The 18,549-nt window shown below is 40.6% G+C and overlaps 1 protein-coding gene across 6 annotated transcripts in view; it reads left to right on the top strand.

Annotated features, from left to right (window-relative positions):
* Positions 1–17,127, top strand: part of actn1 (actinin, alpha 1) — a 219,544-nt gene extending 202,417 nt beyond the window's left edge. For 3 of the 6 annotated variants that reach the window (XM_060828840.1, XM_060828839.1, XM_060828844.1), the window contains exons 16-21: positions 2,116–2,250; positions 3,308–3,487; positions 4,938–5,084; positions 10,189–10,269; positions 15,344–15,502; positions 16,595–17,127. In XM_060828840.1, the coding sequence (XP_060684823.1) occupies positions 2,116–2,250; positions 3,308–3,487; positions 4,938–5,084; positions 10,189–10,269; positions 15,344–15,502; positions 16,595–16,753 (861 nt within the window). In that variant the 3' untranslated portion in view covers positions 16,754–17,127. Of the gene's footprint in view, positions 1–2,115; positions 2,251–3,307; positions 3,488–4,937; positions 5,085–10,188; positions 10,270–10,632; positions 10,699–15,343; positions 15,503–16,594 lie in introns of all 6 variants that reach the window. The other 3 variants (XM_060828843.1, XM_060828842.1, XM_060828845.1) reach the window with 2 other exon arrangements.
* The last annotated feature ends 1,422 nt before the right edge of the window (positions 17,128–18,549 follow it).

The following is an 18,549-nucleotide window of genomic DNA, read 5'->3' as shown; positions in this document are numbered from 1 at the left end:
CCTGGTTTAGAATTTAAACAAAGCCTGGCAGTTAACTGTTAATCATCACTAACTGGAGCATTCTCCATGGCAAAGCCTCTACCACTCAGAGTCCATGTGCCAAAGAACAATGAACATTCTTCTGTCATAGAGCATAAATCTTTTCCCCTAAATATGAGAATGCCTTAAATTGCCCTGAAGATTACAATGAAAAGCTCCAACAAACTCTCTTCAATTCAGTGATAACCAAGTTCGAACAATCAAATATGTACTTGAATAACTGACTAGTTTTCACAGCCACATTTGGGTATGTTTAATATCCAGTGTCTCACCCAATCATAATTTGAGCATATAATGGAGCTGCTTTTGTTGGCCTTAACTGTTGATCCTGTTGCATGATTTGATTTGTCGCCATGTGTGCCCAGCTTTATTCCAAATTATGCTTTGATACAAACCCAAAATCGTCATTCAAGACATCTTGGCTTTCCGTCTCTCCTACCTGTGGGTGAAATAATTCTTAACAGAAAATGGCTATAATACATCATATATGGAATAAAAGACACTGTGTGTATCCCAGTGTGGTTTTCATTTGAATGTTGGCTCTATGTCAAACTTTCCTTTTTGGAATTTAATCTCTGAGGAAACAAAATGTTGGTGAGATTGTTTCCAGCTGAGTGTGCATTCCTTTGTTCTTTTGTAATCTTCTAAAGGGAGCTGATTGCTGCATTGCAAGTCTCCAAATGAAACAGCCAGTAGCCAAGAGCCGAACACACTGTACTTAAGTTTCCAGTCTGTATTCCACCTCCGATTAACTTGTCACTATTTATTTGAATGGGATTTAAGTTGCTGGTAAGGACATCATCTCGGATAAAACAGACCGCTTGATTGCCGCCCACACCACCACCACCGTCTTACCCCCCACCCAATCCAATATCTTCAACATCCGCTCCCTCCACAAATGATCCACAGGAAACACAGCGGGAATGCTGCCTTACAGTGCCAGGGAAACCGGGTTCCTTTCCAGCCTTGGGCGACTGTCTGTGTGTCTGACTGTCTTCCGGGTGCTCTGGTTTCCTCCCACAGTCCAAAGATGTGCAGGTTAGGTGAATTAGCCAGGCTAAATTGCCCATATGTGTTCAAGGTTGTACAGGCTAGAGGCATTAATCAGGGGAAATTTAGACTAATAGGGTAGGGGAATGACTCTGGGTGCGATACTCTTCAGAGGGTCAGTGTGGCCATGTTGAGCCAAATGGATTCTATGAACTCACCAAGGCTCCTTCTTCAACAACACCTTTCAAATCCACAACCTCTAGATGGGGATGAACAGCAGATACATGTTCAGTGGCTTTCCCATCACTGAAATTCCCCTCGTTATTAACATCCTGAGAGTTACTGTTGACCAAAAATGAACTGGGCTAGCCATGAAAATACTAGCTTTGGGGGAAGTTAGGAATCCGGTGGTAAGGAACTTGTTTCCTGTCTCCCCAGTGGCTGTCCACCAACTTCAAGTTACAAGTCAGGTGTGTGATTGAATACTGCCCACTTACCTGAGTCACTGCAGTCCCAACAACACTTGATATCATCATGGACAGTGCAGCCCACTTGATTAGCAGCATATGCACTACTTTCAACATCGAGTCTCTTCTTCACACGTGCATAGTGGCAGCAGTGTGCGCCATCTACAAGATGCCCTGTAACAACTCCTCAAGGCACCTTTCAAACTTTCAGCCTGTATTGCCAGAAGGACAAGGGCAGCAGATGCAAGCGAACACCAGCACCTTCAAGGTCCCCTCCAAGTCACTGAGTCAAATTCTTCCGAACATCACTGGGTATACCAATCCATCAGTGGTTCAAGAAGGCAGCTCACTACCTCTCTTCTCCAGGGCAATTTGGGAAGGACAATTAAAAACGTTCGCCCAGCCAGTAACACCCGCCTCCCTCAACGAACAATAATTTTTAAAAATTATTCCGAGTTGGATTGAACGTGAAAGAATAGTGTTGTATCACCAGGTATCCCAGCCAGTGTAAAATACCTGTAGATATAAGGGAGAAAGTTACTGCTGTTTGGGCTTTTGTCCCTTTTTAAAGGAATAGATGCAGTGTTGAGTGATTTATATGATAATACCTTGTTTTCAGGTTCGACACTTGGTGCCTCAGAGGGACCATGCTCTGATGGAGGAAAATGCTCGTCAGCAATCCAATGAGAGACTGCGGAAACAATTTGCAACACAAGCCAATGTTATTGGTCCTTGGATTCAGACTAAGATGGAGGTAATATCTCAAAGACATTACGGAGCTGGTTACAAGACTGCATAATTGGTGAGGGTGCTGTTACAGGCACTGAGTTAGCTGCTTTATCGGTGATGGTGCTGTTACAAGCATTGTTAGCTGTATTCTTGGTGAGGGCGCTGCTAAAGGCACTCCGTTAACTATATTATCTGTAACAGTGCTGTTACAGGCACTGTGTTAGCTGTATTCTTGGTGTTGCTGTTGTTACAGTCACTGCGTTAGCTGTGTTATCAGTGACTATGCTGTTACAGACACTGCATTAACTATATTATTAGTAACTGTGCTGTTACAGGCACTGACTTAGCTGTATTATCAGTGATAGTGCTGTTACAGACACAGCGTTAGGCACTGTGACAGCAATTTGAAAGAAAGCAAGGGAATTGAATTTATATGAAATCTTTCACAACCTCAGAACTTGGCAAAGCGTTTGACTGCCAGTATTGTACGTTCTCACTTTGAAATCTAGCCACTGGTGTAATGTAGGGAAAGCAGCAGCAAGCATCCACACTGTGAGGTTCCAGAAAAAGTAATGAGTTAGTGTCTAGATGGTCTGTTTTTGTGGTGTGGGTTTGAGAGAGTAGCATTGACCCGGATACTGAACAAAACATCACTGCTCTTAGTCAATAGAGCAGTTCAATGTTTTACATGCACCAACAAGGGGAGATTGGCTCTTGGTTTGACATCTCATATGAAAGATGCTCATTCCTACAATGCAGGAATCCCTCATTACTGCAGTGAAGTGTCAGGTTAGATTATTTATTATTTGGCAGACTCAAAAGTCTGTGGTGTGGTTTTGATCAGAGCTAAATGTTGCTTTCTCTATGATGGAGTTTTACATGTCCCTAAAACTAGCTGTTCAATTGATCAAGTTATGTAACAAATGCACCTACATTTATTGAAGACATTGTATGATTCAGAAAAGTTTTTTAACTATTCAAGCATTTTCAAGTTTGGTGTGGTTCTACCTGTTGTACAGCTGGTCTCCACAAAAAGCAGCCGAGATATTCACCCCATCGCCTCTGTCCATTCACTTTTCTAGGAGATTGGTCGCATCTCCATTGAGATGCATGGCACATTGGAGGATCAGCTGAACCACCTCCGACAGTATGAGAAAAGCATTGTCAACTACAAACCAAAGATCGATCAGCTTGAAGGAGATCATCAGCTCATCCAAGAGGCACTTATCTTTGACAACAAGCACACCAACTACACAATGGAGGTAAGCAGCTCTTCTCGTCCCAGTGCTTTTCTGGTTTGCACTTGTCTGTACATCCTGTTTAATGCAGATGCATGTAGTTTGCACTTAAAAGGTCAATTGCCAAAGTCATCTTGCAGTGTTGCTGCAGCTGCTCCTGCTGCTTTGATGATGGCATTGTATAAAGCTATTTAACATTTCTGTGTCTCAACTGGTCTGCTGTCTCCGTGATCTTGTTTTCATTCTTGCCCTTTGTTTCTCATTCCTGTACACTTTTACCTTGATTCAGTTCATAGATATGAATTGTGTGTCTTAGAATCACAGCCTGAAACCTGTCAATCTCCAAGTGAGGATGGTTTCCAGACTGGAACATAGATACAGTGAGCTATTCCTCACTCTCAAAATACGGTATTTTGTTAACACCAACACTTGAGGACCAGTAATCATTTTAATTGCAACATTTTTAGTGTAAGTAAAGTGCCTAACAACTGTAGAATTTATGGAACTGTAACCATTCATAATGCAGCACCTTCACAGCACAGAGACTTGGGATTAATCTGACAATGCCATATTTGTTTTAGAATGTCCTGTGTCTTTTTCAATGGGTCTTTGTTTAATAATTTTCTTGTGCTTCCTCCTTCAAACAGCCTTTTTTCAGTAAAAGTTGTCAGGCATATTGTAAAATGATTCACCAATATTTCTTTGAGATGAGCAGCATAACTTTGATTTTGGGCACCCTACACAGTCTTGAAAACCATGGCTGAATTGTGTTTTTCTTTAAACAAAGCTTGAATATCAATAGGTATTTTCCTGAGAAGTGACTATAATATTTTCACTAATGTATTTTAAGTGCATGACCAGTGGTGAGTTTGGAAAATGAGCTGTCATTTTCTCATCCTAGTCTTCCTCACCCTACCTAAGTTTTGTACAAGAGTGATGGTCTAATTATGACCATTTTTGCAGGTTTAGGAGAAATAATTTTCCTTTCAAATGCTTTGATTACTGTAATATTGTTTGCTCCACTGTTAAGGGAAGTTGTGCCAACTTTTGAAGTGCTATTAACTCTTGAAATGAAATTTGCAATCATGTCAATATAATCATTGAACTGTTTACTTTCTAACAGATTTCATCATCTGATTTTCAAAACAAGCAAAGTTGGTCTTGCAGCTGTTAAAAATCCATTTTTATTTTAGCTTTCAGTTCATCTCCAGGCGTGAGGAACTTCCTTGTTCTCTCTGTCACTGTGTTAGCATGTGGGAAAAGCTGATGATAGATCATTAGTGGCACCTGCACCAGACTGCTTTCTCAAGCGTGTTCCTTTCTCAAGTTTATTTTTAACCTTGTCAGGTAGAGATCTGCTCAGGGTCACTATGAGAATAGCCATTAGAAAGAACAAATTGAAGTGGCTGTGAAGCCAAGGAGAATGCATTAGACAAGTGCACTTAATTCATTGACTTCCTTCCCTTTGTTCCAGCATATCAGAGTGGGCTGGGAACAACTGCTCACCACCATTGCCAGGACAATCAATGAAATTGAGAACCAAGTCCTCACCAGAGATGCAAAGGGCATCAGTCAGGAGCAGATGAATGAGTTCAGGGCCTCCTTTAACCACTTCGACAGGGTAAGCTGACAGGTTTGACTTGCCGATGATACGTGAGTTTTGCAGTGAGATTTATTCAGTTTCTTTGGCTGTGTTGAAGTATTTTCTTTCAGGAAATGGGGGAGGCGACTCAAAATAGAATATTTGCCACAAAATGTTAACCATATCCCCAATGAAGACACCAACTGCACCTGAACTTCAAGATGTCAAACTCAGAAACGAAGGAAACTGTGCAGCGCTCAACTTTCATAATAGATAAAGTAACTAGTAAAAGTTTAAAACTAAAGCACGCTTCTTTAGCGAGCTGAGGCCTGAGTTGTATTTTCCCATCCTCCCTTCTAACCTACATCCGTATGCACCAATTGTTGCACCTCCAATGATCATTTTCCATGTGAGAGTCTGGACAGCAGCATTGGCAAATTATTGACAATGGAATGTGGATCATCCCTTACCATGAATGTGATGCATAATTTTACAGATGGCTGCCAACAAATTTGCCCTGAGCTGGGGAGGCAGGGAGCTGTAAAATAATCCAGGTAGCTCCCCTGTATGCCCCTGACCTGTGCCACTCAATCTTATCACCATGACTTCAATCCCCTCTCTTTTCCCCCCCATAGTCCCCAGGCTTTCCTTGCCCTCATTGTTGTGGATGCTCTATTTCTAACTAAATAACGCATGGCCAATTGTTGAACTGTCTATGTGGCTGCCATGACTGCTGAGCCATTCCTCCCCAACACTTTAGATGGTGAGATAGGAAACTATAACATCTGATGGAGTATGTCTAGGAATGTTCAGTAGGGACTCCCCCATTCCCGCAGGTTCCCATTCTAGAAAAGTAACGATTTGCCTACAAGTATTGCAAACATCAGTTTTCAACCTTGTTCTGCTTATTTTCGTACAGAAACTAAAGGTAATAGTCGCAGATGAATGCCATAATCTTCAGCTCTCCAACTGTTTGTTCGTTCCTTCTCTTGTCCCTTCTCATCGATCTTAATAGAATGTAACTTTCCATTTCAACACACCCTCTTGTTCCCATTTCTGACCTGGGCCTGCTGAGATTTTTCAATGAGGCATCAATTCATGCTCCAGGAGCAACACCTCATTTTCTGCTTAGACATTTGACAGCCTCTAGGACTCCATATTGTATTCTACAACTTCAGAACCTGACTTCATGATGTCTGTCCTCCATTTTTCTTAAATTCTCCACTCCACCTTGTATTGTTTGTGTCCTTTGTATCTCATTTAGTTTGCTCTCAGAGGACCCATTTGCTTCTTTCACAACTTTAAATTTATACTTGTTTAACATTTTTCTTTTCCTTTTTATCCCCAATTAATAACCCCTTTGTCTTTCACACTAGTCCTCCACACCATCTGTTGCCCTCCACCTCTGTCAAAAGCGTGAAAAACACCACTTTCCAATCTCTCTCAGTTGTGGAGAAAAGTCTCGCTTGATTCGAAACATTAACTCTGTTTCTCTCACCACGGCTGCTGACAGACCTGCTGAGTTTCTCCAGCACTTTGTCTTTGTTTCAGAATTCCGCCATCTGCAATATTTTACTTCTATTACTTGCTACTCTGTGTTGACTCCGTGAGTAAATAATGCCCTACGAACTGGGCAGGTCAGCGACTTGACTCCTTGTTGTCGTGATATTAAAGGACATCAACAGCAGACGAATTTTCAACAGTTGCCTGCTGAAGAAGAGAGAAGCATTGGCCAAAGCGTGGTCCCTAATTATTGTTGAGTTGGTGGAAAACTGCACGTTGACTCTTCATGGAGTCAGGGCCATACACCACTCCAGACTCCTTCCTCTCACCTACTCTTTTCCCCTTTCCCCCCCCCCCCCCGTTTTCTTCTCCTCCCCCATACCTCCTGCCTCATATTCCTCCATTAAATGGCCTGTCAACACTGTGTTAAAGTTCGCATATGAATGAAGAATGACAATTCCAGTGAGATACAAGCAGATTGGTGGCATCCATGGCATCAGGAAGACGGGACAAAGAAAGTAAACAATGTTGGGGAAGGGGGTATATGTGAGTGGGTTGGTAATAAATAATTTTTTCAAACTCTGCTTCATCTTGTGTGCATCAGTCAGATATCTATGACTCATGCTCAGTATTTTACATTCATACTTCCAATTTTGAAAATTCTTTTGAACCAACGTCTCTAAGTCTGTGGCAGATAGAACTTGAATCCTGATGGTTAGATTGTTTTTTTTAATGTCCAAAAGTGCTCTTACACACAACTGAAATAATTTTTTCCCCCATCACACATGGTATCTTTTCATCTATTAACCGCCTCAACAAATCATCCATATTTTCCAAATGATTGATTTCAATACAAAGCCTATTAAGGGCAATGCAGTATTTTTAGGGGAGGTGATGTCCTAGTTCTATGACAGCTGGGGTGTTAACCCAGAGACCCAGATAATGTTCTGGAGAGCCGGGTTTGAATCCCACCATGGTAGATGGTGAAATTTGAATTCAGTTAAAAACAATCTGGAGTTAAATTTCTAATGGTGACCATGAATCTGTTGTCAATTGAGAAAAGCCCATCTGATTCATTAATGCCCTTTAGGGATGGAAGCTACCATCTTTACATGGTCTGGCCTACATGCGACTCCAGATCCACAGCAATGTGGTTGACTCTTAACTGCTGTCTGGGAAATTAGGGATGGGCAATAAATGCTGGTCTTGCTGGAGACAGACTCCACTAATGAATAAAGAAGGAAACCAAAGGTTTAGGGGAGGTAGGTAAAGAGCTAGGGGCTAACTCAAAATGGAGTTGGAAGGGGCTGATTGGACTTTATCAGATTCTGAATTGTTGCAGGGTGCCATCTTGTCCATTAGAAATGTGTGATTTAATAATTGATAGTGTCTGGGGTGAAGATAACAAAGCTGGCAAGTCCCAAAGTATGCATTTTGTGAAGAAGCAAAACTGTCTTCAACTGCCCAGAGACTTTAAAACATAGAGGCGCAGTCTCAGGAGAAGGGGCTGATCATTATGAACTGTAAGGAGGAGAACTTACTTCAATCACCGTGTACTGAATTTAGGAATCCTCTGCCCCAAAAGAGCATGTCTAAGGCTGAGGCAGGCAGAGAGTTTTGACGTCTCTAGGAATGGAGAGATAGGAGAAGTGGGCAGGAAAGTGGAACTTCAAAGAATTGAATTTCTCTTCTGGTTAGATTAAGAACAAAAGTTGAATGTAGTTCAATACTATTTTTTGTGGTTATACCTTTGCTGCACTGATCCCTCAGCAGCGGACCCTTTGCACAGTCAGTATTAAGTTCCTATTTGATTTTCAACTTGTCCAGTGTCCCAATGGTGTCTGAACACTTGCTGCATCGTGGATCATAAGCTAAAACCCTCATCGTGCAGTTCAGCAGTGCTGCATTCACAGAGTCCCCTCGTCTTAATTTGGTGCTCTGGGGAATTGCAGGTTAGGATTATTGATCGATGTAAGTCCTGACAGATACCAGGGAGAATCTGTGCTGGTGGTGTACAGACCGAAGCGTAAAAAAGGAAATGTATATTATTTTCTAAAATAAAATCAATTCCACAACAGTTATGCAATTCTCCTCATTGTCAAACTTGCATAATACATTTTACACTGCACAATTGTTTCTTAGAAGTGCTCTTAACTCTGATATTACATAACAACTGCTTACCCTGTGAGAGATATTTGCATTTGCTTCATATATTACTGGGAATAGTATGATTTGTATTTGTATCTATGTGATATGTTTGATTTCTTGAATATTGTGGTGCAATTGTCACAGTGCCAGTAAGGCCTGTTTAAATACTGCAAATTATGAGGGAAAGTAGAATGGCTGTTAAACAACAGAGTGAACAATAATGTATTTTTGATGTTGATTGAACATTGGGTTTTGAGAAGTTAATTATGGTATACTTTGTAACTCTGACTGCACTTGCCTCTCTGTCACTGCACTGCTGTCACTGCATATCCTTACCCCCTGAGCACTGTCACTGCATTAAAGGATGCATCCACTCTCTGATGTGCAGCTTTGTTAAATTCTGTTGTAAAATTGTATCGATACCTTGTTTGTTTTATGATACCTATGAATACTAGAGCAAACTTTCTATCTCATGTCACGGATTTGGCAGGATAAATTTTGACAGGGATAAATTTTAACAAATACTTCCAAGAGGGAAATGGGGTGACAATCAAATTACAGTTTTGAGTTCAGTTTTTGATGTAATATCCAGAGAATACTAGTTTTCTGTATCAGGCTGCCGGCATGCAGAAACAAGATGTTGTGTAATGTGGGGGTATCCAAGTTGTCTTTACAGCTCTTTGAAGTTTTCCGTTTTATTTCTCTGCCTTTTTCTTTCTAAAGAAAATTAATGCCTTAATCTTCCCAAATACCAATAAGTAAATGGGATAATGGGCCTTACCTTCAGCAGCAGTGAACGAGCCAGGAGGGAAGAAAGGATAGACCTGGTTGGTTAAGTGTGTCATCTTTTCCATCCCGCCCCCACCCTTACCCCACCTCCCCACCCCCCCCAACTGCTGCCTTCTGCCCTTTCCTCACCAGCACCACCCCTTAGCCCGAGCAGCAGCTTCTGTGGTCACTGCAGGAAGCAAACCCAATGACCAGAGTAACTCTTAAACCTGCTCCCTCGCCATTGGCTCATTCAACGTAGGACATAGGATGGTAAATTCTAGAGGAAACACAGTGAAAATCTTGCCTTTGAATTTTCTCAGGAAATCAACAGTTAGTTATTGGCATATGTTGGTTCCTTTCTAACTGTTAACTGGAAAGCATTAACCTCTTGGCAAGTTCATCACTATTTGACCTCTTGTGAGTAGTCGGGGATGAATCGTTAGTTGTGATCCCTGTCAAGACCGCAGAGATGAGCTTTCTAGTAATCTGGAAAAGAAGCCTTATCGTTTGGGACCGTGAAGTTTGAACCGTTGTGATGTCTAATTTTGTGCACTTTGTTTTCCTCTTTCCACTTGCATGATCTCCTTCCTTGACCCCCATTTTTCCCTTTGCATGTATGCCTTCCACCTATTCACTTTTTCTCCCTCCATCCTTTCCCTCACCTGACAACTGCTGTCTCCATCACCATGCATGGCGTACCTCGTGGCATTGCCTAACCCAGGACCATTCTGGCACCCTCGGAGCAGAGGAGTTCAAAGCCTGCCTCATCAGCTTGGGGTACGATATTGGAAATGACGCACAGGTATTAACTGCTAGTGTATAATGTGAAGTACTCCAAACTGGTACATTGAATTAACTAAATGTTTTTTTTTCTCTTTGTCTTTATGTCTTGACGTATTGTCTCTGTTTGTGGTGGTTCTCTTGTAATTCATCTTCCTCTTCAACTAATGTTTTCCTGCTCATGATGTTTGAACCGCACTATCTGCTATTCACCTGTTTTTAATCTCTCCTGTGCTTATTCTTCCACCTTGATACATGATTGAAACGTTTCTTTCATTTGCTTGTCTTGCACTTCGCTGTCTCATTCTCCTTTTTTTGTCGTGATTACCTTCTGCTCTGCTTTTATTTTTGTCCTGTTGGTGTCTCCTTCCTCCTCTCTCTGTAGAAGAGGACTGGAATGATGGACAGTGATGATTTCAAAGCTTGCCTTATCTCCATGGGTTACAATCTGGTATGGTGACTTCCCATTCCTTCTACTATTTTCAATGTATTAAAACCTGGTTCTGAAGCAGGGCGATGAATGTAAGAGATCCATGTTAAATGGTCTTTGTTGCAGAACAACACAGGTACAGTTAGTAACTTGCTTCATCCAGATACTGAGTTATTTTATTTCGGTCACCTTCAAGACTATTGACACGTTGAACTAAAGCTGCAGTGCCTCTCAGAGGTTTTGCTGAACCACTGTGTAGACAAACATCTCCGTCTTTGGACTTGCCAGTTCGGAACCACTGCTTATGAATTTCTGCAATCTTTAAAGTCATAGCAGATTGGAAGTCTACGATATGATGAGATGCACCACTCTGAAATTATTAAAGATTACACATGCATGCTGAAAGACGGCAATTTTCTTTTGGCTTGCTCCATGTAATTTGCAAAAATGTAAAGTTAAAGTAATACAGTCATACAGCATGGAAACAGATCTTTCGGTCTAACCAAATTATAATCCCAATCTAAACTAGTCCCACCTCCCTGTACTTGGCCTATATCTCTCCAAATATTTCTTATTCAAATGTCTTTTAAACATTGTAATCGTACCCACATCTACCACTTCCTCTGGAAGTTCATTCTGCACATGATCCACCCTGTTTTTAAACAAAATAAATTGCCTCTCATATCTTTATTTAGTCTTTCTCCTCTCATCTTAAAAATATGCCCCCTAGTGTTGAAATCTCCCACCCTAGGGAAAAGATACCTGCCATTTACCTTATCTATGCCCCCCGTGATTTTATAAATCTCCTATAAGATCATCCCTCAACTTCCTACACTCCAGTGAAAAAGTTCCAGCCTATCCAGCCTCCCTATAACTCAAACCTTCCATTCCCACCAACATCCTGATAACTCCCTTCTGAACCTTCTCCAGCTTAGTATCCTTCCTATAACAGGAAAACCAGAGTTGCCCACTTACTTCAGAAAATGTTTCACCAACTTCCTGTACAATCTCAACAAAATGTCCCAACTCCTGTAATTGAGTCTGAGCAGCGAAGGCAAGTATGCTAAATGCTTTCTTGGCCATTCTATCTATGTGTAATGCAAACTTCAAAGAATTATGTACCTGACCCACTAGGTCTCTGTTCCATAACATGACACAAGCCCCAAGAATGCACATTTAGAACTTTCTTCACTCAAAGAATTGTGGATTCTTAGACAATGATTATGACAGAATCATGTCAGACTATTAAGGAATATGGACCAAAGGCACAAAAGTGGAATTCAGGTGGACCAGTCATTACCTAAATGAAAGTTGGAGTGGGCCTGTAAGGTTGAATGACCCATTGTGTTCCTTCTGCATTGTGTAAATATAGAGCAACTAGAGGGGACACTGCAGTTTTTGGATGAAGCAAAGGGCACAAGATTATACAGTCAGTCACGTTTTAATGTTCACTACAGTTTCTATGTTTTTAAGTTTGGGAAAAAAAATGTTCAACACCTCACTAACTGGAGATTTGAAAAAATAAGGTGGAATAAATGGTAAAAAGACCATCAGAATTTCAAATAGAGGATAATGAGTACATATTGACATGATTCCTATTAAGTTTTAAAGAGGTGGTGACCTAATTGTCCCACAATTTAAGATGATTGGCAGGATGTTTGCATTTAAATAAATTATTGGAGTTTTTGTGTTCTGTACTGCCTGAAGGGTCCTGGGAGCAGAATTAATTGTATCTTTCAAAAGGGAATTTGATAAACGTTTGGAAGTGAGAAATAACAAAAACTAAGGACAGACCAAGGGAGTTGAGAATAAATGGATTGGTCTGTCAAATAACCAGTACAGGTACAGAGGGCTGAGGTACTGCTTACTATGCTATATTATGCTATAAGGTATGTTGAACTGGGAACATATTTAATACTAGAGTTGGCATCATCAGAAATTTGATGCTTTATTGACTTATGGGGCTGGGTTGGATTTTAAAGTTTGACTCCAGAGATGAAAGGGCAACATATCAATTGAGTGCCTCACAGATGGGATTCCCTTTCACAGTGGTTTTAGTAAACAGACAGCCATGAATTCTCACTAATGGATTTCTGTCTTAAATCATTTTGAAATCATTCAATTTTTATGTGAATTGCAGATAGTTTTGCAATGGAGACTCCTGTCACAATACCTTGTTCAATAGGCACGCAGAATGGGTGTAAAGTCCTGTTCCCATGATTTGCTGTACTCCTGATAGTCCCAAGAATCTTGCACATTAAATTCTTGTGATGCTTATGATGAGCTGTCAAACAGAGTGCTACGCTCTTTAAATAATAGGGAAATTTGATGATTGAATCTGAATTCCTATTCAGCATTTATGATCCTCCAACAACATACTTGTAATATTGCAGCTGGCAATGTTTGTGGATGATGTAGGGAAGAGCAGAATAAGGGAACCAGACTACTCATCACCATATTTGTGCTGACAGGAATGCTTTCACAATATTCCAATGATAATAAAGAGTATCCTGTTACGGGGAAACATATTGATGGTGAGCAGTAGATAATACATGGGCCGATAGCAAACGCTCTGGAGCTCAGTACTCTTCTTGTAAGCTGGAAGAGAGAATTTGGGGAAATGGTAGTGGACATCAGTTGCCAAAATTTGGGATATAGGACATAGATTAATTGGGGGGGCAATTCATGACTGCATATAACATGGGCTTATTGAATAAGTTGATTACATCCATATTATTTCAACAGAAAGGGGTATGGTGTAGCACCATGACGAATTGGCCTTTACCTCACAGATTTGCTATTTTTTTTAATGTAATTATTCTGCAAGGATCTGCCCAAAGTTTCCCCTCCCTTTTATTTTATTTCTCTCACGTTTTGGAGATGACATTTTCAGTCCCCACACAATGATAACGAATAAATTATGTCAGGAAATCTCTCAGAACCACCCGAAGAAGGCCTTTTAGTTAATAACCTTGTGCTTTCACCCAACAGGTAAGGAATGTTAATGCTTTGCCATATAAATGTCTTACTTCCTTCCTTCATGCTGAGATATAACTAGCCAAATTTAAGCAAATGGGTACCTTTGAGCCACTAATAATGCTAGTAATGCAGACAACCAACTTTCTGCAGCTGCCCTGGTTTCTACATGAGCCCCACCTGATCAGGACTTGCATAAATATTGAGGTCGCTCAGGGTTAATCTAGTGCAGATTGTGCTTTGACCGCCTTCTTCTGCTGATTGCAGCCAAATGACCACTGGGGCTATACATGCCATCCTCTGGATTCAGGAAGCGAATCCATTTGGACTCCTGTTCAGGTCAGCATACAGTCTGACTTGGCCATAGTTACCCCTCCCTTGAGGTGGCATACCTGCTGACATGTGATGCTGCGGCCTATATCAGAGTAATTGCCGGAGGGGGCCAGGAGTGTGAAATTAAAGAGGAAATTGTTGGGATTTCCTCTGTTCTCTTCCCGAAAGTGGCCTATTGGTGACATTGTACTTAAATTTGATGACCTTCCACTCATCTACTGCTCTCTCCACCAATACTTTGTCCCAGAACTTCAACCACTTATAAATTGGACAGCACAGTGGTTAGCACTGCTGCCTCCCAGTGCCAGGGATCTGGGTTTGATTCCACCTTCGGGCGACTGTCTGTGTGGAGTTTGCACATTCTCTGTGTGGGTTTCATCCCATAGTCCAAAGATGTGCAGGTTAGGTTGATTGGCCATGCTAAACTGCCCATAGTGTCCAGGAATGTGCATGCAAGGTGAATTAGCCATGGAATATGCAGGTTAACAGGGATTGGCTAAGGGATGGATCTGGCTGGGATGCACATTCAGAGGGCCAGTGTGTACTCGATGGGCCAAACGCCTGCCTCAGCACTGTAGGGGTTCTATTCTATCATCTTTCCTTCAGCCTCTTATAAGTGCTTCCCTTTGAGAGACCTGCGCCAGTTGTATTCTCAGCCCTCTGCTCGGGATTGCTTTCCCAAGATTCTCATCATCTCCATCTGGCTTCTCTCACTGGAAGATTGCCCTTAAAAATCTGACTGGGTAGAGAGATTTAAGCTTGAGTCCTGTTAGTATGCTTTATATCCCCAACGTATTCCAGAAAAAAAATTGCTGGCCATTAATGAAACATAGGCGAAATTGGGCGACAGCAGTACCAAGTTTAAATGGCCACTTAACCTATTCTGCTTGTTTACTTGAGGCTGAAGAAACAGGAAAGTTCCCTAACTAATTTTAGGAGGAGGGGGAAATAAATGGCATTGGGTCTTTTATGACCATCTACACATCAGACAGGTCCTTGGTTTTCCATCTACCATAGCTAAAGGCTGCAAGAATATAGCACCCCCTCATTCCTATACCAAAATGTCAATCTATGTGATCCGCTCAGGTCCTCGAATAGACTTGAACCACATCTCTGAATGAGAGGTGAGCTAACACCTGAATTCTGATTTGTGTTTGTTTAACCTTGACTATACCCAGTCACGAATCTGTCAAGTCATTAATTCCTGATTGAGGACAAAGTTTTGTTGTTGTAAAATGATAAATGTGGAAGTGAGCTTCATTTAGACCAAACAATGGACAGTAGTGTGGGAAAGATAATGGTCCTCTTTTTGACTCTGGTGAGACATTGGTATAATTACTGTGGTTGATGATTTCAGAGTGAAACAGAGTTCGGACGTATCATGAACATCGTTGACCCCAACAACATGGGTGTCATAACGTTCCAGGCCTTCCTGGACTTCATGTCTCGAGAAACCACAGACACAGACACTGCTGACCAAGTCATGGCCTCATTTAAAGTTCTAGCTGGTGACAAGGTGAGTTCTTGAATTGAATACAAACGTGGTAAAGAATTAGACTTCTATTCACTTCATTTGATACAGTTCACCTTTTCACCATGGGCTGCAATACGTTTTTGCATCATTAGCTTGTCACCTGTTTGAGACGGAGTTTATCAGGTTTGGTGTGGGGGCAGGGAATGACAAAGGTTTGCACTGAGGTTGGAATTTTGTACCTAGTTGGATTTTGTTGATCAACAGAGTTAGGGTTATTGGGGCAACAGTCTGGATTGGAGTTGAAGCCACGAGCAGATCAGCCACACTCTTCGTGAAAGGCAGAGAAATCTCGAGCAGCTGAATGGCCTTCCCTTGTAGTTCTTGTGGTCTTGTCGTCTGTTTATACCAATCCAACACACACACACATATTTAGGGCAGGAATACAAAACAAATAATTTTGTATCAAGATTGTTATATTCTATTTACTATACAGTTCCATTCACTTCAATATAGCTGTATAGTAAATAGAATAGAACAGCATATGTGTCAGTTTGTACAAACATTGTTGAATATAGTTTTCCTTAATGTGCCATTGACAATGTGCAACTTAACACCCATATCGGTATTCTGCAATTCACTCAGTAGATGTATTCTAGTGCAACCATGCACAATAAAAATACACTTAGTGTTGGCAATATAATTGCATTATAGCTAACACACACAAGTCACGTGTTAGAAAAAGCGATCCCTATTCACCCAGTTATGTAATAGCCAATTTGCATTAATGAAAGACACATTATAGCAGAATTGGCTGTACTTTCTTTAATTTTATACTTGCTTTAAAATAAAGGTTCCCCTTTGGCGTTCAGACGAATATTTTCATCCTTCTGTTCTGTTTGTATCATTTTCACCAACCTAAAATATTTACTCTTGATTTCAGTTTTTTAAAAAAGCTAAGAACTGTAATTAATAGTGAATCCTGCTGTGAAGTACAAAGTGAATGAGAATTCGGACTAAATTTCCAAGTGCGACAATGTTGAAACAGTATCATCTGAGAAGGTGGAAACTCCAGCTTACATTTTGATTGGAAGCAACTGCATTCTTTAATGGCACTTATATTCTTCCACCTTGCAGAACTACATCACAGCTGAGGAGCTGCGTCGTGAGTTACCTCCAGACCAGGCGGAATACTGCATTGCTAGAATGGCACCCTACACTGGGCCGGATGCAGTTCCAGGCTCCCTGGACTACATGTCCTTCTCCACAGCACTCTATGGCGAAAGTGACCTCTAACTCTGCATCTTTTGTATGCAAACCAGTGTCTGCTCAATTCTATTTGGCTTTAAACTAAAGAAATTGCGGAATGTCTGCTTGAGCTGGCAATTGCAGTTTACAGAAGAAATATTTTTTTCTTCAGGCAACTTCAAAACATATTTTATTATAGAAATAGGTATTTTTCTCAAAATGTTCCAAAAAGAAAGAATCGAAATGCACCATTTACTTTTGTTGTGATATCCGTAGTTAAGCACAATGTTGCATTCCATGATTTTCTACTAATGTACACATTTTATGTATATGAAATAAGACCACATTGTAACTCACTGTTGCACAAAATTACGCAAGTTCACTCATTACACTGCATAATAAAGGATTTATTTTATAAATAAGTTAAGTATTTTCAGACTTTTTTTTAAAATCACTTTTCTTTGTGTGTGATGGTGACATTGTGTTCTGATATGAGTTTCTTTTTGAAAAGAAGACAATCACAATCTCATTAAGTGAAACCAATGCGCTGTTTCAACTGTAACGGTTCAAAAATTCGCACAAGAGAAAGCAGCAACTAACCGACATTGCCCACTTTCGTTCTTTATTTAGTTGTGGTTTGAGGAGTTTCTTGCCCTTGTTCTTTAATGAAAAGAACTGTATGGATGCTGTAAATCAGAGACAAAGATGGAAATTGCTGGAAAAGCTCAGCGGGTCTGTCAGCATCTGTGGAGAGAAATCAGAGTTAACATTTCAAGTCGAGTGACTCTTCCTCAGAATTCTGTCTGAATTTTGAGGAAGGGTTACTGGACCTGAAATTTAACTCTGATTTCTCTCCACAGACGCTACCAGACCCATTGAGCTTTTACAGCAATTTCTATCTTTGTCTCTTGTTCTTTAATATCTAGGATGCCTCACCTATGGCATAAGACCATCTGTGCCCTTTACCCTCCCAACATCCTGCAAATCCTCAGTCAGGGCAACTCAGATTTGCTTGTTCGATGATCTTGGTTGAATTTCGCAGGATTGAAGCTTTGCACAGATCCAAGTTTAATACTATTGCTTCTTTTGGTGGGTAAGTTCTAAATTAGTACACCAATGTCTGCTATAATCAGTACTTAAGATATGAATGGTAACTTTGGTAGTACAAAGTTGGAGTATTGCTGAAAACAAATATGCTTCTGAAGCTTTTCACCTTGCATTTAATTGGACAGACGCAAATTTCATCAGAACAGACCCAAGATTATCTCACCACATTACTCCCTTTGAAATTTTGGCATTCTTGTATCTGTCCTGAGGAGTACTAGATGAGAAGCTTAACAACATGTCTTTTTATTTCAACAAAACACAAGCTTAAGGTATACAAATAAATGAACAACGTTAATGGGAATCTTGCTTTTAACATTTGTGCCTTCCCTTCTCCCAAGTTTCCATAGTATTGTTTTGTGCAGCCCACCAATAAACAAAAATAATTTGACATCCCTGTATTTTGATCCACTTACTGAAGACTCTAAAGGTATAGAATGGGGGCAAGAGGAAATGGAATGTATTGGCTACTTTTGAACCATATGCAGAAGACACTCATGCTTTTACAACTTGCAATGCACCTGTTTAACATTATATTAAATATGATTAACTTATCCAAGTTGCAAACTTTTTCTGGGGAAGAAAAATGTTTTTGCAAGCTATGTTATATTTTCTCCCCAGCCCTCGTAACTTTGCTCACCAGAAGCTGGACCTTTTATCGTTATCTTACTTCATTTTGAGCCTTCAGAGTTGATTACACCCATATTTAGTCAAAACTGCTTTCAAAATAGGCATCTCCT

Source organism: Hemiscyllium ocellatum, chromosome 8 (genome assembly GCF_020745735.1).
Source record: "Hemiscyllium ocellatum isolate sHemOce1 chromosome 8, sHemOce1.pat.X.cur, whole genome shotgun sequence".
Classification (NCBI taxonomy): domain Eukaryota; kingdom Metazoa; phylum Chordata; class Chondrichthyes; order Orectolobiformes; family Hemiscylliidae; genus Hemiscyllium; species Hemiscyllium ocellatum.
This window is presented reverse-complemented; position numbering and strand designations above follow the sequence as displayed.